The sequence below is a fragment of the Artemia franciscana genome, chromosome 5 (genome assembly GCF_032884065.1).
Source record: "Artemia franciscana chromosome 5, ASM3288406v1, whole genome shotgun sequence".
Classification (NCBI taxonomy): Eukaryota; Metazoa; Arthropoda; class Branchiopoda; order Anostraca; family Artemiidae; genus Artemia; species Artemia franciscana.
In genome coordinates this window covers 47,275,177-47,298,902 of record NC_088867.1, presented here as the reverse complement: position 1 = coordinate 47,298,902, position 23,726 = coordinate 47,275,177, and the positions used below count along the sequence as shown (strand labels likewise).

Genomic DNA, 23,726 nt, shown 5'->3' with positions numbered 1-23,726 from the left:
GCATGTTCTAGCCAACTCATCCTTTCTCTCATTACAACCCTAGAAAGCGGAATTGACCCACATTATTCTTACAACTTACTATTTGAGATACGGTCAGTCAGTCGGGTACCCAAAACAATCTGTAGACAATATCTCTGGAAAATATCGAGCAAAATCTCCTTTGCTTTTCGGAGCGCCCGCGTTTTGGAACCATACTTGACCAGTGTCATTACTGTAGCTTCCAATACACTTATCTTTTTATTCTTCCAAAATTTTTTACGCTTTTAAAAAACACCGTGGGCCTTGGATATTTTACTTCTAACATCTTTACTGGACTATCTAAGTACCTAACTAACTACCTAAGTACCTAACTAAGTAGATACGTGAAGCTGTTCACTTGATCGATCTTTTCGTTACCCATCATCACCTCTTCATCTTCACTTATTCCTATACTGCCATCTACTTATTCCTATACTACCAAGAAAATTAATTTTGAAGCAATCAAAGGAATTTTTAGAAAATCGGGTTTTTCAGGAAGGAATAGAACTGATACGGAAACAGATCCAGGAGGTAAATTTTTATTTTACGTCCTTTGGTTCTTCAAAAAATTGTCTGCAAAAACCTTTCAGAAAAAGCGTATGCATTAAGCAAACGGAATTAGTGTGCCTTTAAAATGACCTGTTGAAAATAATCTGAAATTGTTCAAAGTCAAACTGTCTTTTGTCCCTGAAAAAAAAAAAAAAAAAAAAAAAAATAGCTTAAAAAACGAAGTTGTAGTAGAACACTTTTTAGTTTTTGAAAACAACTGTATTTTTTTTTGAAAAGTGCAAAATGCAAATAGTAGATCTAATCGTATTTTATTATATTCTTCCTAAATGTTACTTTAAAATAACAGCATCTGGTAATACAATCAACTTTATTTGGAAACCCCTCTTGTTCTTCAAAGTTATTTCTCAAAATTTATTGCTTTTTAAAAAAAATGTCGTGCTAGATGGAAATTTTTAATTATTTAACTATAGCAATTTAACTATAGCAATTTAACTGTGGCAAATTTTTAACTATAAGCAATTTGTGACGTTTATCAGGATTGTCTGCGTAGTTTTTTATAAAGAGTTGGCAAAAAATTAAATTTACAAGTTTTTATTTCCTTAGAATAAAAAATGCTTTGTTTATCAGATCTTCACAGTCACAACCCGTCAACTGCATTCCCACCCTCCCCCTACCCCATGCCTGGATATACTCAACAGCTATTTGTAAAAGTTCGCTGTCATGATTTTTTTTTTCAAATTGGTCTTATTTGACACTATAAACCAACTGGCGAAGAGAAATAAGTTACGAAGACTGTTCAGTTTCACTAAACTGTTCACTTCACTAAAAGAGAATTATTAGGCCAAATGCTAAAAATTGAAAATAAATAAGTGGAATAAGTAGCAACGTTTTGGTCTTATATACAGGTGGCTGAACCAGTTTTCAGGCTATGCAACCATGCCCACTGATCTTTAGCATTTCGTTTGACAACACCGAAGAATAAGAGAGCCAATAGGAGGAGGTGAGGTGGGTGGGTACTCGGTTAATTTAACTTTCTCCCTTCGTCCCGCCGCCCTTTCAAGAATCATTATTTTTCTTTTAATTGAAATATACCTTTCTCTTACATTTTCATTGAAAAACAATAAATGAAAAATTACAAAACTGTCCCCCTAGATTTTGAACAAATAAACCCTCCCCCTCTATTTTTTTTGATTTGTTATCACTGCAAATGAAAAGAGCTAAAACATTCTAAATTAGAAAACAATTAGGTCAAATATAAAAACTGATCGACGTTTTTCATCTTTTCTTTTTCAGGTGGTTATGCTCTTGCTGGCGCTGCTGCCACGTCAGCAGGTGTGACACACTCTCTATTTATTTCTGTTGTTGTTTGTGAAATGACTGGACAGTTTAAGCATATAATTCCAGTAATGTTATCAGTTCTTATATCAAATGCTATAGCGAGCCTGTTGCAGCCTAGTTTTTACGATTCAATAATAGTGATGAAGAAATTACCTTACCTTCCTGATATTATTCCTTCGAAGTCACGTAAGTTTTTCTATAATTGAATTTTTTTTTTGTGTGTGTGTTTTATTATAAAATGTTTGTCGGTTTTTTTTTTTGGTTTTTTTTTGTTCACGGCCATCCTTTGTCAGTCTTCTTATCAAACAGTTCATGGTAACGAACTGTAAGTAAGGAGCGACCAGGTTCAATAGTAACCGAAAAATCTAAAAAACGAATTTTTGATACCAATAGATATCAAAAGAAATTTGATTTTTATGCTGATTTTAAATATACAAGTTTCATTAAGTTTAGTCTTGCCCATCAAAAGTTACGAGCCTAAGAAATTCGCATTATTTTCGAAAAATGGGGGAACACCCCCTAAAAGTCAAAGAATCTAAATGAAAATCACACCATCAGATTCAGTGTATCAGAGAACCCTTCTCTAGAGGTTTCAAGCTCCTATCTACAAAAATGTGGACTTTTGTATTTTCTGCCAGAAGAAAGATCACGGACGCGTGTTTATTTTTTATTTTATTTTTTTCCCAGGGGTGATTGTATCGACCCGGTGGTACTAGAATATCACGAGAGGGCTCATTCGAACGAAAATTAAAAGTCCCAGTGCCCTTTTTAAGTGACCCAAAAAATTGGATGGCAACTAGGCCCCCTCCCACGCTCATTTTTTCCCGAGGTCACCGGATCGAAATTTTGAGATGGCCATTTTGAGCATAATTGAAAAATCTAATCCAATCAAATCTAATAAAAATCTAAATCTAATCAAATCTACGTCTCTTAATCCCCAGCAGTCCCCAGAGGAAGGGCTGCAAGCTATGAACTTTGCCCATTCTTTACATACAGTGTTGGCTATTAGGAAGTTTACAGACGTTTTCAAGTGGGATGTTTTCTGGCGGGGATGGGTGTTATGTTGGAGAATCTTACCATGGAGAATTTTTTATGAGGGAAGAGAATTTTTGATAAAAGGGGAGCCGGTTTTCCCAGCATTATTAAAAAAAAACGATCAGAAAAAACAATGATAAATTAAATCAAAAACAAGTTTTTTCAACTGAAAGATAGGAGCAACATTAAAACTTAAAACAAAAAGATATTATTACGTATATGAGGAGATTTGCCCCCTTGTCAATACCTCGCTCTTTTTAGTACTTTCATAAAAGCGTTTTAATCTAATTATATGGTCTTGTGTGATTCAGGGGTCATTCTTAATGTATTAGAACAAAATTCGAACTTTAATGTAAAGAGCGAGGTATTGACGTGGGACGAATCCCCTCATATAAGTAATAATTTCTGTTCATTAATTTTTAAGTGTTGCTTCTTACTTTAAGCTGAAAAACTTTTTTTTTTATTTAATTTGATTATGAACGTTGTTGAGACAGTTAGATCGGAAATCAGAACAAATTATACTATCCTAGGCCTACCTCATTTAATTCCTTTGAAATCACATAAGTATACTTCTACCTTCACAAGGTCGCCATAGGGGAAGATTCTTAAATTGTTTAAATGTATGCAAAAATATATTCTAAAAATCTAGGGGGGGACGATTTTGTTATTTTTTCATTTTTTAAAATTAAAATACCAAAAGCGTAAATTTTCAAAATTTAGGGGGGAATTAAGTTCATTGTTAGTTAATGTTGTCTAAGCTATTTTCAAAATGTCCGAAAGCAGTAATTATTCAATCTTCATTTCAAAACTGGTACGATATTGATCCAGTTAGATTGGAACCACAGAAACTGTTAATAGATTGTAGAGAATACAATATTACACCTCTGCACTATGCAATCCATGACTGGCTTTTCTATGTTTTTTGATCTCATGGATAATTTACTTAGCTTTGTATGCCCGGTTAGCTCAGTCGGTAGAGCGTGGGACTTTTAATCCTAAGGTCAAGGGTTCAAGTCCCTTATCGGGCGGATTTTTTATTCTGGCAGAATCAAAAGCTCGTGGTAACGGAAGGAGCGATCCGGCTCAATACTAACCAAAACTCTAAAACATGGAATTTTGATACCATTAGATACATCAAAAGAATTGAATTTTTATGCTGACTTAAAATATATGTTTCATCAAGTTTAGTCTCACCCATCAGAAGTTACGAGCCTGAGAATATTTGCCTTATTTTCGAAAAAGGGGAAAACACCCCTAAAAGTCATAGAAAGCTAATGGAAATCACAGATTCATCGTATCAGAGAACCCTGGTTTAGGGGTTTCAATCTCTTATCTGCAAAAATGTGGAACTTTTTAATTTTTTTTGCCTAGTATAGTCGATAGTATCGACCCACTGGTCCTAGAATATCGCGAGAGGGCACATTTGAAAGAAATTAAAAGTTCTAGAAATTAAAAGTTCTACGTGAACAGAAAATTGGTGGGAAATTAAGCCCCCTCCCACGCTCATTTTTCCCGAAGTCCCCTCATCACAATTTTGAGATAGCCATTTAGTTCAGCATAGTCAAAAAATCTAATTAATATGTCTTTGAGGGTAACTTGATCCCCCACATCCCCCGGGGAAGAGCTACAAGTTGTGAATTTCACCCATTGCTTACATATAGCATTGGTTATTGGGAAGAATGCAGACGTTATGAGGGGGTATTTTTTATGGGCGGTATTTTATCAAGGTTTAAGTTTAGACCCAGGTCAGAATATTTTAATTAAGCTTAAATGTGACTAATCATGCAAAAGTAGTAACAGTCACCCCTCCAGAATAGGGAAATTTGGTTTAATAATTTTATGTTTTTTTATTTTTGTTTCTTCTTTTAGAGGCTTACAAAATTTATGTGCAAGATTTTATGGTTCGGGATGTGAAGTATCTATGGAGGACTATGACATATAAGCAGCTCCAGCAGCTATTAAAAGAAGCCAAAAAGATACGCATCTTCCCATTGGTCGATTCTCCAGGTAGTTTAAATTTCATAAAGGTTACTTATTGAATTCAATACATAGTAAAGTAAGCCAAAAAGCCAGGGTTGCCAACTGGCAATCATAACCAGAAAAAAGCAGGCGATTGGTTCAAAACCACATTCCTCATTTTGGTAGGAAGTGGGAATGGGTAAAATCTTACAAATGCGTTGCGTTACATCCTTTCTGTTTTTTGTCCAACCCACATCGTAGTCAAAGCTATTAATCAAAATGCCAATATTTATGAATGATTGGTGATTTTCCATGATTTTATTGTCAGCCTTGTATCTAGCTCTAGAAAATTGAATTGGCGAGTATTTGGCTTGAAAAGCCTATATCAACACTAATTCTAATCCCAGGAACTTTGGGCTAATACTGTGCGCATGTTTTATCACAATCATCATACAAAAAAAGAAAATTGTTGTTTAAAGTTTCCATCTTGTGTAATTTTCAAACGATTATATTTTTTTAATCTTCAGTTTGATTGGTCATTCATAAAAATTCCACTTAGAAATTGGGTACAAGCCAACTCATCGAATTATGCACTATTTCCATTACTGGCGCTGTAGTCGGCTGTAATTTCTTATCCACAATTGTGACTGTATGTATTTGTATTAGGGTTGCCACTTGTAGCACGAAAGGGCTATTTTAAGTCGATTATAGGCTAGACAATTTTTTACTATAGCACCGAAGTACGTAGCACGCAGATTTGGGCAACTTTGACATTTTAAGAACTGATAGTGGTGGCAACCCTGATTGGCATTAGCCTTTATACTAGAAGATGGGCTTAAAACTCAGAGATACCCAGATAGTTTTTAATCTTGAGGTTAAAAAATAGATATTTGACTCGGACCAAGGGCACCCGCGGAAAATTTTACAGGGGGCGGCCAAACGTCAAAATATCGGTGGTGGTTGGGTGACAGGGAATATATTTCAGGAAATTTTTTCGTAGGAATAAGTTTATTTTTAAATACTTTTAGGAAGCAACTCAAATAAAAATAGCAATTAATCTACATGCAAAATGAAACAAAATACAGTAAATTTTAAACGTTACGGATTCCTGGCAAAGGGATGAATTTCTTTCATCAATATTCTATTTAATTATTATGCATTTAATCATAAAAGAAATTCAAACTCAAACCAAAATTACAGAAAGATTTATTGCTTCTGTAGATTATAACAGATGTAGACTTATCTTCATGCAATTTTCTATGCCTTAGAATAGTTTACAGAAGGAGTAAAGATACTCAAAAACCGTCCTGCCTGCATAGGTACCACGTTTTGATTTTATAACGGCCATGTAAAATGTACCTCTTTCAAAACAGGACAATTCTCCCCCTCGAACTTAAATCCCTTATATATACAGACATTGATAAAATAGAATAGCGAAAGAAAAATAGAATTTAAACTTACTACCCAGATCTCAAATTATCTCCCTTTGTTTTCATTGTTCTATTCAATTAAACAAAATGAACAAGTTCAAAAGAAAAATTCGTTGTGAAAGAATATTATCAAATAGTGTGTGATAAAAAAACTGGAAGCAAAAAGTGACTTGGACCAATCTTCACCAAAACTAAAAATAGTATTCTCATGAGAATTGCTACACCGATAGTATTGACTTTTTATGCTGATTCTAAATATATAAAATTCTTTCAGTTTATTGTTACCCACCCAAAACCAAAAATCTTAGAAAATTTGCCTGATTTTTGAAAAAAGCAAGCAATTTTATTGAAAATCCCTTTATTAGATACATCATATCAGAGCAACCTACCTATAGAAGTTTCAAGCTCCAATCTTCAAAATGTGGAATTTTGCATTTTTTCATAAGAAACGTCCTCGATACGTCGATACCTTTTTTTCTGGGGTGACTATATCAAACCGAATATCCAAGGAAATTGGGAAGGAGCTCATTCAAACGTAAATTTAAAGCTTTTTTTTAAGTGACCGTACAGATTGGGTCAGGGGAAAGTTTTGTTTTCAGCTATTTTAGGGCACCAAACTACGACTTTATCCCAAAGAGGACAAATTTGCCATCAACTTAAAATTTTGAGAAGCTAATATTGGTAGTACTGGATTCAGTACTTTGTTTTCAGTACTGGATTCAGTACCAAGTTGATTCTCTTTATTTGTAATGACATTAGGCTACTTTTCATGATTTGTAATTGCGTATTAGCTATAATAAGGAGAGGGGGTGAATAATTGTTTAGGTTTTGGGAGGGTATTCCTAAAAGGAACAGTTTAATGGACAAACTGCTTACTCTTCATGAGACCTAAGATTAATGTTGACAGAGATAGGGCAGGAGGAAGAATTAATTAAATTGTTTCTCTATGCAGCTAAAATGTTACATTCCCATATTTACCAGCAGATGGCAAATACTGCTGGTAACTTGGTTTTCGGTAATTTTAAATGGTGTTGTTTTCTTTTTCTATTTGTATGAAGCACTTCAAAGTATTTAAAGAAATTATTTATCGATAAGAAAATCCTATTGTAGAGGTTGTGGTGGCTTCAGTTAAGTAGAAGATCAAAAGCCTCACAGAATTTCCATCCTTACTAACAATAATACTCCTTTTCATCCAACCAAAATTCTTTAGTAGTAATATTAAAAAGGAATTTTTACCAAAATTACCTCCTATTTTTTAAGTATATTCAAATTTTACCCAAAATTGATGTTGCAAATTACTGATTTACGCATTTTAAAAGCAAATAATCAGGGATTTAAGGGACCGGTGCCTCAAATTATATCTTGTTTAGGTCTGGGTATGATTTGGAAAACAATCGGGAATTAAATAAAAAAAAAGACTTCAAATGAAAGCAAGGACAGATTTAAAACCTATTTGAACAGATTATTCTTTATATTAAGGGGACTGTCACCTCCTTTGCTCCTAACTCTTTACTGTCAAGTTTGACCTTTTTCAAATTTTTAAAGAAAATTTGCAATTGGAAAGATAAGATTCTTCAAAGCACTAAAATAACTTTGTTTAATGAGCGAGGTGTTGAGAAGGGGGCAATCCCCCTTCTATACAGAGTAATTTATATTTGTTGTAAGTTTTAAATTTGCTCCTTACTTTATTTAAAAAACCTTTCCTATTTGTTTAATAACATTTCATGCAACTGTAAAGTTTTATGAATACAATGCTTTTATTAACACAAAGAACGATCAATATTTCATTGATCTCTGTTTGGATTTTGATGGGTGATCAAAGTTTTTTCTAATAAAAGTAAGGTGCAACATTAAAACTTAAAAAGAACAGAAATTATTACGTATACGAGGGAGATTTCCCCCTTCTCAACGCCCCACTCTTTACGCTAAAGTTTAAATTTTGTCACAATTCCTTAAAAACAACTTTTGAAAAACAAGGGTTGTTTAATTAGAGCAGTTAGTAACTTTTTTTTAACGTTCTGAAAAACTGTAGAGTGAAGAGCGAGGTGTTGAGGAGGAGGCAACCCCTTTCATATACATAATAATTTCTGTTCGTCCTAAGTTTTAATGTTGCTTCTTACTTTCAGTTGAAAAAACATTTTTTCGTTTAATGTAGCTTAGACACTAACATTTTTCTAAAGGCTCATAACTGTAAAAAATTAACTCATTCCAAAGATACAACTAAATAAATACAACTACTCCTGGAAAAACATAAATGATAATAAAAAAAAAAACGTACCCGCTCAGAGGGAATATACAAAAATTCCCAGTATTCCGTTCAGGAGAAACATTTCTGATTGTAGTGACTTCATAGATCAGCTCTTGGGCACTCTTACAATGCAAGCAAAAGTTGACGGCGTATTTTTATCAAAGTTGCCCCTTATCAAGTTGTTTTCCTTGTGTTTTCCATAATTATACGAACTTTCTTGTGTACTAATAACTGTCCTAACTGCTAATAAGCAAATACATATTTAGGATCCATAAAAAGCAGATACTTTGATTGAATGTTATCACCAGTTAGGCTCTTATACTTTCGTTGTTAACAAGGATCGTTATTTACTTACCATTCATTACCAAGAACATTTTTAATTTTTTTTTTCTGTTGCTCCAACCAAATGATATAGAAAAAATGTTGGTGGAAAACCGGAAAGGGATCATTCAGTCACAAATTAGAACTTATATTTTCCTTAATAGGAGTCAAAATCTATTGGCAGGCAGCCAAGAATGGGGCAGCACACAGTTTTTCCATGGTTTTTCCCTATTCTGCTCTTTTTACTTTGGTTTCCTTATAATTACTTTATAATCCCAAATTTCTAGGGGGCCAGGGCCCCTTCTGCCGGCACCCATGATTCCGACCAACTTTATTCTTATTTGATCTTTATCCCAAAATGACTTTATCCCAAAATGACACTCCTGTAACTTGTCATGGATTCCAACATTCATTACTGCAGTTATATTTATATCAGATCTAGATTACAGAGAAAACAAAGCTCTGTTTTCAAGACCTGTATAATTAATAAAAATTCTCTTCGAGTGTGTCTTGGGGTATTCTGCCTCATAAATATTTATCAGGAAATCCGCAAAAGGCTTTGGACAAAAGCCTAAACGGTATGAAAAAAGGTCACGAAGAACTTAGTCCTTTGTGTTTGGCACAAAAATGGGAGGGGGGGTCATGCTTATAAACACTCCCAAAAAATCATGATTTATTGTGCAATTTCGTATCTTTTCCTTTTAATTCTCCTATTTTTGACACCTTTCCCGAAGTTATATCCTCCCTCGAAACAAAACCCCTTTCGAAGTACATGATTAAAATCTCATCATTAGCAGATTTTTCTATGTTTTTTGTCTGTTTTTAGTGTGATATGGTCTCAGTGCTAATAAATGAAATGAATAGATTAAAATGAATAAATTAAAAAAGGGTAGAATTGAAAGAGAATCTGAGTAAATTGAAAAAGGACAGAAAAAGGGTCAGGATGACGAACATAATTTATTGTTATGTTTTGCTTTGTGCAAATAAATTAAAATAATAAGATTTTATTCATCAATATTCCACTATTTGTGAATTTATGTGTATACGAGAGTCATATCCATGATTTTTTTTCGGGGGGATGGCTCTTTACGAAAAAAAAACTTAAAAGCATCAAAAATTTGTCTGTATTTATTTTTGTTACGTTTTTACGAGTCGGACAGACTTTCTGGTGGGGGGAGGGGGGTCGTGGTCGAATTTTTCTTTAATGTGATTATGTATATTAAAAATATATATTTTTTAATATAATTAATTTAAATTTTTGATGGGGAAGGGAACGGGTGTGGTGTTGTATCTAAATCCTTCAGAAAGTTATTTTGAGGATTGATTTTGGTGATGGCCTTTTTTTCCGTAACAGCGAGAAACTGGGGAATATTTTGACGATTTGTAGAAAATGGTTGAGCTAAAGATAATATTGGCCACTCTGGCCAGCTTGTCTGAAAACGCAAATACATGTCTTTGTGTCTTGATAACTTTTGGAGAAACCAAAAATTATCGAAAATTCAGATAATGCTTCGTAGTTCTTAAATTTAGATTCTAAATGAATCTTTATTGCGTCATTTTGGTACAGCGTTGCGAAATTTTGACACATTCTGATATTTTACTGTACATTATTAAAATAAGGAAATAAAACAAATCGTTAATGAGATGTCAAATACAACATACGGTCCCATAAAATTTTTCCAAATTTGTAATTTTTAGTAAGACCATTGAACCTCATTTTACACTTCATCAATATAACGACTAACAGATATGTATTTTCTCGTCTTTATTAACTTTTAGAATCTCTTACTTTTTCTGGTGCCGAGCTATACTCTAGGTCAAGTTACCTTAATTGCAGTAACAGACTTATGGGAAAATGATGCCTTAATTCCACTCCCCAATTCCTTCATACGTATACTGGCAACCCGTAAGCCTCCGCTTTGGGTCTAGCCTTGGTAACACCAGTCAATATTTACCACTAGGGTAGTAATAATTGGAATTTTTATTATTATTTATTGGTCAAAGCTCATATAGCTTACAAAACTCATAAGGTACATAACATTCGTTATCTCATTAGCTCATGGGACAGGCATAACATATTTGCTAAAATTACTCCCATTTTGAATTTTGATTTATTTATCACTTCAGGTAATTTTATTTCATTAGCTACCAGTCGGAAGAAATTTTGAAAGCAGGGGCTTAATGGTTTGTTGTGTAGGTTCCCCTTCCCCTCCCTGTCAGGTTTTTCTTCTTTTGAATTCGTAAATCAGATTTATTGATACAATTTCTGTAGTTTATTATTATATAAAAATGGGTCTCAACACAGGGGGAGATCGTAAAAGGGTACTTCCCCTCCAAAGAAGGGTCTAATGTCTAATTATGATTAGAGAATTACTCTAATGTCTATACATTGACTGCCTGTCTATACACTAGGTGTATTCTCTGTGATTGTTTGTCCTTACTTCCCCTCCAATCGTAGAAAAAGTGTGCATAAGTATATATTTGTTTATTTTAGAGAGTATGATTCTTATTGGCTCGATCCAGCGACACGAGCTAGTAACGCTTGTGCAGTCACAGATTTGCGATCGCAAGCGGATTGATGAAGCTTTGAGAAGGTACAAAGAAGCGCGTGAAAGGTAATTTGACTTAATATTTAAGGACACATGAATTATGTCATTTATTGAAGAAAACAAATCTTTATTCTTTCAATTATTAAACAAATGTTAAACCCTTCTTAAATATCCATTCACTTTATGTCCTTGTATGTGCTTTATTTACTTTTGTACGGCTACATGGAACACTTTCAATTGCATTTCAGCCTCCTATTTTTGTATCTGAAAGCTCTTCATATTACCTGCGTTGTTTTGATGATGTGCCAGTCCCTGCCACAACCTGTGCTCGATCTGATTCTAGCCCTCGGTTTGCATCTTCCGGAGTATGGAATACACTTCCAGCTATTGCACAGGGCTCCCCTGAGCAATTTTAATTTTTTTTTAAAGCTAGTTTTAATTTATTAATTGTCAGAGATAATTTTATTTATTTATCATATGGTTTTTTAATCTCTGTGTTTTGGATGGCATTTTTATGAATTGTCTTTTTTTCTTTTTATAAGTGTATCTATTGATTTTTTTTCTAATTTGTTATATATAAAAAAATACGGTTTACAAAGGTCTAGTGGCCGATTTCGTATAGATTAATTTCAATCTGTGATCTATTAATTTTGTTTTTTTTATGTATTTTTTTTTGCCAGATCTATGAAGTCCCGCACCGCCTTATTTCAGTTGTAGGTTTTATCATATTTAACTGGACTCTCTTTCTCTCTTTCTTTTTATCTCTTCTTCTTTTGTTTCATGACCCCCCTTCTTGACAGGCCATGGAGCATTTGTGGAGACTTGTGATTGTATTATCAAATCATTTTTTTATTATTTTCGTGCTGAAATAGATGTTATCTATCACATCCTTGTTTCTAAAAGTTATCATTATTGGGAATTATATTGAGATTATGCAAGAAGTCGAAATTATGGGATAATTTAAATTTTATAGAATTTATTATAGATGATTTTTATCGTCATCGCTTTATTTCTTTTATTGAATTCATCAAGAAACTAAGAACTTGCTAAAAGGAACGCTATTTTGCGAAAACTACATAGATAATTAATGTGAGATAAGGTAGCTTTAACTTCTCCCCCACCTTACATTGTTTTAGGTTAGAATGAAATATATGTGTTTTAAGAATAATCGAAAACATTACAATTTTTCCTTTTTTAAAGTGCTTTTGACAGTCAAAATAAAACGCTGCAAATATCTTCTTTTAAATTGTGATATTTATTGCAATCTAAAAAGTACACCCTAAATCATGGCCGTACACCAAGACCCCAACCAAACCCCTATCCAAACGCTTCAACTTCTACTTTTTTGGAATTAAAAATGTTTGGATTCAGAAAAAAATAGCTTCAAAATAAGAAAAAAAAAACACCGTGCACTAAAAACCAGGCTGGACTAAAAACTCTCGGACTTGTAAGATATACTTTACACATAATAACAAAAATCCAAACAATATAAAAGGGCTAAAAACACCACTGACCTCCCCCCCCCCGAAGTATATATATATATATATATATATATATATATATATATATATATATATATATATATATATATATGATTTGTGAATTAAAATCAACTTGGTCAAACCGGGGGGAAAAACTTGAGAGCCCTGGCTAATTAGAGGAAAGTCGAGACAGATAGTCTCTGTGAGAGGCAGAGCTGGCATACCTTTCTGAGAATTGAATAAAAATTATACATTTCAGTTGTTGATAGATAGTCTATCATCCATCCTTGGGCAGAACTAGGGGCTAGATATATAGCCCATCCTTGGGCTAGATAGGCATATAGTAAGGGCAATTCAAATCACCTATCAGTTCTGTCTACATAAAGCTGAATATATACAACCTCCAGCGTATATTTAAAGCTGGAGAACCAACCAAAATAGTGCCTGTGCTAAAAAAAACTTATTATGGCTTAGAGAATTGCTTGTCACCAACCGCGGCAAAAAGATCGGCTCCCTCAGTTTTCTCAGTCAGTTTACTTTAAATATGTTTTATTTTATTTACAACGTGTTCTTTTTATCATTTTAAAATGATTTAAATACTCAAAATATTTTTCACCCTGTTATAGCAAATTTGAAGTAAATTTTGATACGCTAGAAGAGTTGTGCGTGAAGGAGTCGTTTATTTGAGGTTATTTGTTAAAAAAAACTGACATGCTTACTGATCCTTTAATCAATTGTTTCAAATTCCCTTGATTAACGATTACCAACTGCAGCGTTTTTTTAACTATTAGTCATTTTGTTCAAAAACTGAAATTTTCTCCAAGGATTAATCAATTTTTTGAATTCCCTTGATTAACTATTAACAATTGCAGCGTTTTTGAACTATTAGTCATTTTTTTTCATAAACGGAAATTTTCTCCAAGGATTAATCTATTGTTTGAATTCCCTTGATTAACGATTACCAACTGCAGCGTTTTTGAACTATTAGTCATTGTTTTCAAAAACGGAAATTTTCTCCAAGGATTAATCAGTTGTTTAAATTCCCTTGATTAACAATTACAAACTGCAGCGTTTTTGAACTATTAGAAATTTTTACCGAAAACGGAAATTTTTTGTCAGTTGTTTGAATTCCCTTGATTAACGATTACCGACTGCAGCGTTTTTTAAACTATTAGTCTTTTTTTTGGGAAACGGAAATTTTCTCCAAGGATTAATCAATTGTTTGAATTCCCTTGATTAAGTATTACCAACTGCAGCGTTTTCTGAACTATTAGTCAATTTTCGAAAACAAAAATTTTCTCCAAAGATTAATCTATTGTTTGAATTCCCTTGATTAACGATTACCAACTGCAGCGTTTTTTGAACTATTAGTCATTTTTTTCAAAAACGGAAATATTTTCTCCAAAGATTAATCAATTGATAGAGGTCCCTTGATTAATAATTACAAACTGCAGCGTTTTTGAACTATTAGTAGTTTTTGCCGAAAACGGAAATTTTTAGTCAATTGTTTGAATTCATTGATTAACGATTACCAACTGCAGCCTTTTCGAACTATTAGTCATTTTTTTTCAAAAACAGAACTTCTTTCAAATGATTAATGAAGTGTTTAAAATTCCCTTGATTAACGATTACCAACTGCAGCGTTTTTCACACTATTAGTCTTTTTTTGGGAAATGGAAATTTCCTCCAAGGATTAGTCAATTGTTTGAATTCCCTTGATTAACGATTACCAACTGCAGCGTTTTTTGAACTATTAGTCATTTTTTCGAAAACAGAAATTTTCTCCAAGGATTAATCTATTGTTTGAATTCTCTTGATTAACGATTACCAAGTGCAGCGTTTTTGAACTATTAGTCATTTTTTTCAAAAACGGAAATTTTCTCCAAGGATTAATCAATTGTTTGAATTCCCTTGATTAACAATTACAAACTGCAGCATTTTTGAACTATTAGAAATTTTTACTGAAAACGGAAATTTGTAGGCAATTGTTTGAATTCCCTTGATTAACGATTACCAACTGCAGCGTTTTTTAAACTATTAGTCTTTTTTTGGGAAACGGAAATTTTCTCCAAGGATTAATCAGTTGTTTGAATTCCCTTGATTAACTATTACCAACTGCAGCGTTTTTTGAACTATTAATCATTTTTTCGAAAACGGAAACTTTCTCCAAGGATTAATCTATTCTTTTAATTCCCTTGATTAACGATTACCAACTGCAGCGTTTTTGAACTATTAGTAATTTTTTCAAAAACGGAAATTTTCTCCAAGGATTAATCAATTGTTTGAATTCCATTGATTAACAATTACAAACTGCAGCGTTTTTGAACTATTAGTAATTTATACCGAAAACGGAAATTTTTAGTCAATTGTTTGAATTCCCTTGATAAACGATTACCAACTGCAGCCTTTTTTGAACTATTAGTCATTTTTTTCGAAAACGGAAATTTTCTCCAAGAATTAATTTATTGTTTGAATTCCCTTGATTAACGATTACCAACTGCAGCGTTTTTTGAACTATTAGTAATTTTGTTTCAAAAACGGAAATTTTCTCCAAGGATTGATCATTGTTTGAATTCCCTTGATTAACAATTACAAACTGCAGCGTTTTTGAACTATTAGTAATTTTTACTGAAAACGGAAATTTTTAGTCAATTGTTTGAATTCCCTTGATTAACGGTTACCAACTGCAGCCTTTTTTGAACTATTAGTCATTTTTTTTTTTGAAAACAGAAATTTTTTCCAATGATTAATGAAGTGTTTCAAATTCCCTTGATTAACGGTTACCAACTGCAGCGTTTTTTAAACTTTTAGTCATTTTTTGGGAAATGGAAATTTTCTCCAAGGATTAATCAATTGTTTGAATTCCCTTGATTAATGATTACCAACTGCAGCGTTTTTTGAACAATTAGTCATTTTTTTCGAAAGAAGAAATTTTTTCCAATAATTCATCAATTGTTTCAAATTCCCTTGATTAACAATTACCAGCTGCAACGTTTCTTGAACTATCAGTAATTTTGTTCAAAAACGGAAATTTTCTCCAAGGATTAATCAGTTGTTTGAATTCCCTTGATTAACGATTACCAACTGCAGCGTTTTTTGAACTATTAGTCATTTTGTTCAAAAACAGAAATTTTTTCCAATGATTAATCAAGTGTTTCAAATTCCCTTGATTAACGATTACCAACTGCAGCGTTTATTGAACTATTAGTAATTTTTTTCGAAAACGGAAATTTTCTCCAAGGATTAATCAGTTGTTTAAATTCCCTTGATTAACGATTACCAACTGCAGCGTTTTTTGAACTATTAGTCATTTTGTTCAAAAACAGAAATTTTTTCCAATGATTAATCAAGTGTTTCAAATTCCCTTGATTAACGATTACCAACTGCAGCGTTTATTGAACTATTAGTAATTTTTTTCGAAAACGGAAATTTTATCCAAGGATTAATCTATTGTTTGAATTTCCTTGATTAACGATTGCCAACTGCAGCGTTTTTTGAACTATTAGTCATTTTGTTCAAAATCGGGAAATTTTTCCAATGATTAATCAAGTGTTCTAAATTTCCTTGATTAACGATTACCAACTGCAGCGTTTTTTGAAATATTAGTCGTTTTTCCGAAAACAGAAAAAAATTTCCAATGATTAATGAAGTGTTTTAAATTCCCTTGATTAACGATTGCCAACTGCAGCGTTTTTTGAACTATTAGTCATTTTTTTTTAAAAACAGAAATTTTCTCCAAGGATTGATCAGTTGTCTGAATTCCCTTGATTAACAATTACAAACTGTAGCGTTTTTGAACTATTAGTAATTTATACCGAAAACGGAAATTTTTAGTCTATTGTTTGAATTCCCTTGATTAACGATTACCAACTGCAGCCTTTTTTGAACTATTAGTCATTTTTTTCGAAAACATAAATTTTTTCCAATGATTAATGAAGTGCTTCAAATTCCCTTGATTAACGATTACCAACTGCAGCGTTTTTTAAACTATTAGTCTTTTTTTGGGAAATGGAAATTTCCTCCAAGGATTAATCTATTCTTTGAATTCCCTTGATTAACGATTACAAACTGCAGCGTTTTTGAACTATTAGTAATATTTACCGAAAACGGAAATTTTTAGTCAATTGTTTGAATTCCCTTGATTAACGATTACCAACTGCAGCGTTTTTTAAACTATTAGTCTTTTTTTGGGAAACGGAAATTTTCTCCAAGGATTAATCAATTGTTTGAATTCCCTTGATTAACTATTAACAACTGCAGTGTTTTTTGAACTATTAGTCATTTTTTCGAAAACGGAAATTTTCTCCAAGGATTAATCTATTGTTTGAATTCCCTTGATTAACGATTACCAACTGCAGCGTTTTTTGAACTATTAGTCATTTTTTTTCAAAAACGGAAATTTTCTCTAAGGATTGATCATTTTCTTAATTCCCTTGATTAACAATTACAAACTGCAGCGTTTTTGAACTATTAGTAATTTTTACCGAAAACGGAAATTTTTAGTTAATTGTTTGAATTCCCTTGATTAACGATTACCAACTGCAGCCTTTTTTAAACTATTAGTCATTTTTTTTGAAAACAGAAATTTTTTCCAATGATTAATGAAGTGTTTCAAATTCCCTTGATTAACGATTACCAACTGCAGCGTTTTTTAAACTTTTAGTCTTTTTTGGGAAATGGAAATTTTCTCCAAGGATTAATCAATTGTTTGAATTCCCTTGATTAACGATTACCAACTGCAGCGTTTTTTGAAAAATTAGTCATTTTTTTCGAAAGAGAAAATTTTTTCCAATAATTCATCAATTGTTTCAAATTCCCTTGATTAACAATTACCAGCTGCAACGTTTCTTGAACTATTAGTCATTTTGTTCAAAAACAGAAATTTTTTCCAATGATTAATCATGTGTTTCAAATTCCCTTGATTAACGATTACCAACTGCAGCGTTTATTGAACTATTAGTAATTTTTTTCGAAAACGGAAATTTTCTCTAAGGATTAATCTATTGTTTGAATTCCCTTGATTAACGATTACCAACTGCAGCGTTTTTTGAACAATTAGTCATTTTGTTCAAAAACAGGAAATTTTTTCCAATGATTAATCAAGTGTTCTAAATTCCCTTGATTAACGATTACCAACTGCAGCGTTTTTTGGAATATTAGTCATTTTTTTCGAAAACAGAAAAAAATTTCCAATGATTAATGAAGTGTTTCAAATTCCCTTGATTAACGATTGCCGACTGCAGCGTTTTTTGAACTATTAGTCATTTTTTTTTCAAAAACGGCAATTTTCTCCAAGGATTGATCAGTTGTTTGAGTTCCCTTTATTAACAATTACAAACTGCAGCGTTTTTGAACTATTAGTAATTTATACCGAAAACGGAAATTTTTAGTCAATTGTTTGAATTCCCTTGATTAACGATTACCAAATGCAGCCTTTTTTGAACTATTAGTCTCTTTTTCGAAAACATAAATTTTTTCCAATGATTAATGAAGTGTTTCAAATTCCCTTGATTAACGATTACCAACTGCAGCGTTTTTTAAACTATTAGTCTTTTTTTGGGAAATGAAAATTTCCTCCAAGGATTAATCAATTGTTTGAATTCCCTTGATTAACGATTACCAACTGCAGTTTTTTTTTGAACTATTAGTCATTTTTTTCGAGAACAGAAATTTTCTCCAAGGATTGATCTATTGTTTGAATTTTCTTGATTAACGATTACCAACTGCAGAGTTTTTTGAACTATTAGTAATTTTTTTCCAAAAACGGAAATTTTTTCCAAGGATTAATCATTAGTTTGAATTCCCTTGATTAACTATTACCAACTGCATGGTTTTTTAACTATTAGTCATTTTTTCAAAAACGGAAATTTTCTCCAAAAATTAATCAATTGTTTGAATTCCATTGATTAACAATTACAAACTGCAGCGTTTTGAACTATTAGTAATTTTTACCGAAAACGAAAAATTTAGGCAATTGTTTGAATTACCTTGATAACGATTACCAACTGCAGCGTTTTTTAAACTATTAGTCTTTTTTAGGGAAACGGAAATTTTCTCCAAGGATTAATCAGTAGTTTGAATTCCCTTGATTAACTATTACCAACTGCAGCGTTTTTTGAACTATTAGTCATTTTTTTCGAAAACGGAAATTTTCTCCAAGGATTAATCTATTGTTTGAATTCCCTTGATTAACGATTACCAACTGCAGCGTTTTTTGAACAATTAGTCATTTTGTTCAAAAACAGGAAATTTTTTCCAATGATTAATCAAGTGTTCTAAATTCCCTTGATTAACGATTACCAACTGCAGCGTTTTTTGAACTATTAGTCATTTTTTTCGAAAACAGAAAAACATTTTCTAGTGATTAATGAAGTGTTTCAAATTCCCTTGATTAACGATTACCAACTGCCGCGTTTTTTGAACTATTAGTCATTTTTTTCGAAAACGGAAATTTTCTCCAAGGATTAATCTATTGTTTGAATTCCCTTGATTAACGATTACCAACTGCAGCGTTTTTGAACTATTAGTCATTTTTTCAAAAACGGAAATTTTCTCCAAGGATTAATCAATTGTTTGAATTCCATTGATTAACAATTACAGACTGCTGCGTTTTTGAACTATTAGTAATTTATACCGAAAACGAAAATTTTTAGTCAATTGTTTGAATTCCCTTGATAAACGATTACCAACTGCAGCCTTTTTTGAACTATTAGTCATTTTTTTCGAAAACAGAAATTTTTTCCAATGATTAATGAAGTGTTTCAAATTCCCTTAATTAACGATTACCAACTGCAGTGTTTTTTAAACCATTAGTCTTTTTTTGGGAAATGGAAATTTTCTACAAGGATTAATCAATTGTTTGAATTCCCTTGATTAACAATTACCAACTGCAGCGTTTTTTGAACTATTAGTCATTTTTTTCGAAAACGGAAATTTTCTCCAAGGATTAATCTATTGTTTGAATTTCCTTGATTAACGATTACCAACTGCAGCGTTTTTGAACTATTAGTCATTTTTTTCAAAAACGGAAATTTTCTCCAAGGATTAATCAATTGTTTGAATTCCATTGATTAACAATTACAAACTGCTGCGTTTTTGAACTATTAGTAATTTATACCGAAAACGGAAATTTTTAGTCAATTGTTTGAATTCCCTTGATAAACGATTACCAAGTGCAGCCTTTTTTGAACTATTAGTCATTTTTTTCGAAAACAGAAATTTTTTCCAATGATTAATGAAGTGTTTCAAATTCCCTTAATTAACGATTACCAACTGCAGTGCTTTTAAACTATTAGTCTTTTTTTTGGGAACTGGAAATTTTCTCTTAGGATTAATCAATTGTTTGAATTCCCTTGATTAACAATTACCAACTGCAGCGTTTTTTGAACTATTAGTCATTTTTTTCGAAAACGGAAATTTTCTCCAAGGATTAATCTATTGTTTGAATTCCCTTGATTAACGACTACCAACTGCAGCCTTTTTGAACTATTAGTCATTTTTTTTGAAAACAGAAATTTTTTCCAATGATTAATGAAGTGTTTCAAATTCCCTTGATTAACGATTACCAACTGCAGCGTTTTTTAAACTTTTAGTCTTTTTTTTGGGAAATTTTCTCCAAGGATTAATCAATTGTTGAATTCCCTTGATTAACGATTACCAACTGCAGCGTTTTTTGAACAATTAGTCATTTTTTTCGAAAGAAGAAATTTTTTCCAATAATTCATCAATTGTTTCAAATTCCCTTGATTAACAATTACCAGCTGCAAAGTTTCTTGAACTATCAGTCATTTTGTTCAAAAACGGAAATTTTCTCCAAGGATTAATCAGTTGTTTAAATTCCCTTGATTAACGATTACCAACTGCAGCGTTTTTTGAACTATTAGTCATTTTGTTCAAAAACAGAAATTTTTTTCAATGATTAATCAAGTGTTTCAAATTCCCTTGATTAACGATTACCAACTGCAGCGTTTTTTGAACTATTAGTCATTTTGTTCAAAAACAGAAATTTTTTCCAATGATTAATCAAGTGTTTCAAATTCCCTTGATTAACGATTACCAACTGCAGCGTTTATTGAACTATTAGTAATTTTTTTCGAAAACGGAAATTTTATCCAAGGATTAACCTATTGTTTGAATTCCCTTGATTAACGATTGCCAACTGCAGCGTTTTTTGAACTATTAGTCATTTTGTTCAAAATCGGGAAATTTTTTCCAATGATTAATCAACTGTTCTAAATTCCCTTGATTAACGATTACCAACAGCAGCGTTTTTTGAAATATTAGTGATTTTTTTCGAAAACAGAAAAAAAATTTCCAATGATTAATGAAGTGTTTCAAATTCCCTTGATTAACGATTGCCAACTGCAGCGTTTTTTGAACTATTAGTCATTTTTTTTCAAAAACAGAAATTTTCTCCAAGGATTGATCAGTTGTTTGAATTCCCTTGATTAACAATTACAAACTGCAGCGTTTTTGAACTATTAGTAATTTATACCGAAAACGGAAATTTTTAGTCAATTGTTTGAATTCCCTTGATTAACGATTACCAACTGCAGCCTTTTTTGAACTATTAGTCATTTTTTTCGAAAACATAAATTTTTTCCAATGATTAATGAAGTGTTTCAAATTCCCTTGATTAACGATTACCAACTGCAGCGTTTTTTAAACTATTAGTCTTTTTTTGGGAAACGAAAATTTCCTCCAAGGATTGATCAATTGTTTGAATTCCCTTGATTAACGATTACCAACTGCAGCGTTTTTTGAACTATTAGTCATTTTTTTCGAAAACGGAAATTTTCTCCAATGATTAATCTATTGTTTGAATTCCCTTGATTAACGATTACCAACTGCAGCGTTTTTGAACTATTAGTCATTTTTTCAAAAACGGAAATTTTCTCCAAGGATTAATCAATTGTTTGAATTCCATTGATTAACAATTACAAACTGCAGCGTTTTTGAACTATTAGTAATTTATACCGAAAACGGAAATTTTTAGTCAATTGTTTGAATTCCCTTGATAAACGATTACCAACTGCAGCCTTTTTTGAACTATTAGTCTTTTTTTCGAAAACAGAAATTTTTTCCAATGATTAATGAAGTGTTTCAAATTCCCTTGATTAACGATTACCAACTGCAGTGTTTTTTAAACTATTAGTCTTTTTTTGGGAAATGGAAATTTTCTCCAAGGATTAATCAATTGTTTGAATTCCCTTGATTAACAATTACCAACTGCAGCGTTTTTTGAACTATTAGTCATTTTTTTCGAAAACGGAAATTTTCTCCAAGGATTAATCTATTGTTTGAATTCCCTTGATTAACGATTACCAACTGCAGCGTTTTTGAACTATTAGTCATTTTTTTCAAAAACGGAAATTTTCTCCAAGGATTAATCAATTGTTGATTGTTGTCAATTGATTGATCCAAGTATCAATCAATTGTTTGAATTCCCTTGATTAACGATTACCAACTGCAGCGTTTTTTGAACTATATGTCATTTTGTTCAAAAACGGAAAATGTTTCCAATGATTAATCAAGTGTTCTAAATTCCCTTGATTAACGATTACCAACTGTAGCGTTTTTTGGACTATTAGTCACTTTTTTTCGAAAACGGAAATTTTCTCCAAGGATTAATCAATTGTTTAAATTCCCTTGATTAACGATTACTTACTGCAGCGTTTTTGACCTATTAGTAATTTTTTTCGAAAACGGAATTTTTTTCCAATAATTAATCAATTGTTTCAAATTCCCTTGATTAAAAATTATCAGCTGCACCATTTCTTGACCTATTAGTCATTTTGTTCAAAAACGGAAATTTTCTCCAAAGATTCATCATTTGTTTTCCTTATAGGGCCTTGTCAGCAGAAAGATGTGCAATTAAAAGTAACACTAATTCGATATCATCTGACCTTGTTTATTCGAAGTCCAGTCCGTGTTTCTTCCTCGACTCTGGTTTGCACGGGGCAACACCACCCGTAGAAAAGAAGAAGAAGAAAAATAGGTTTGAAATCACAAAGGTGGTCGATGAATATAAAAAACGATATGATGAAGGCTGCACTTCTCTAGAGAAAGCTGTAATGCCACAAGAGCATCACAGAAAATCCAGCATATTTAGTGTGAGTCATCGGCTACTCCACAAGTCCTAACTAGTCTTCACCGTTCTAATTACTTTCAAATTCCCCCAATGATTTTACTACAAGTTAAACATATGGAAAACTGGCAAGAAACTAAGTTCCATAGAAGTGTGTCTAATGGGTTTTCTTAGCAGTACTTTAAACCTCTTGCAGCGTTAACCCGTTTAAGGCAAAGGGCACAGAAACTTGCAAAGGACATAGATTCGTTTATCTAAAACAAAAATGCTATCAAACATACCCGTCAAATCTTGATTTTAAACCCCTTCCCCAAAAATAAGTTTTAATCTCTGTTTTTACTTTTGCTTGGATTATTATGTAATAAGATCCACTTTGTCAAAAGGGCATACACATGTTTAGTTGTTCATACATCTTTTTTTAATAGCGTGTGTTCTGAGCCTTAGCATTAGTTATACAGTATGCGGCACTGAGTGCTCTTATTGTAATTACCCAAATCAGTCTTAACTGTTTTATGATCAGTAAAAGCAATGTGAAAAAAAGAGGATACTGCTCATTTACATTTTTTTGGTTGGATCGAAATAAATTAAAATCTTTAAATTGAACCCAAATTTATTTAAACTAAAATGAGCCTCATTCCAGTTTTTTTTTTCTGTTTCTGCTGAGTAACGCTGCATGTCAATGGTGTTAATAGTAACACACCAAAGTTACCGCTTATCAGTTTCCCATCAGTAGGGTTATTGTGAGGGGCA

The 23,726-nt window shown here is 32.0% G+C and overlaps 1 protein-coding gene across 2 annotated transcripts in view; it reads left to right on the top strand.

The window, feature by feature from the left end:
* Positions 1–23,726, top strand: part of LOC136027505 (chloride channel protein 2-like) — a 144,802-nt gene that overhangs the window by 103,965 nt on the left and 17,111 nt on the right. For both annotated transcript variants that reach the window (XM_065704819.1, XM_065704818.1), the window contains exons 11-14: positions 1,822–2,052; positions 4,771–4,908; positions 11,354–11,474; positions 22,737–23,001. In XM_065704819.1, coding sequence (XP_065560891.1) covers positions 1,822–2,052; positions 4,771–4,908; positions 11,354–11,474; positions 22,737–23,001 — 755 coding nt within the window. The remainder of the gene's footprint in view (positions 1–1,821; positions 2,053–4,770; positions 4,909–11,353; positions 11,475–22,736; positions 23,002–23,726) is intronic.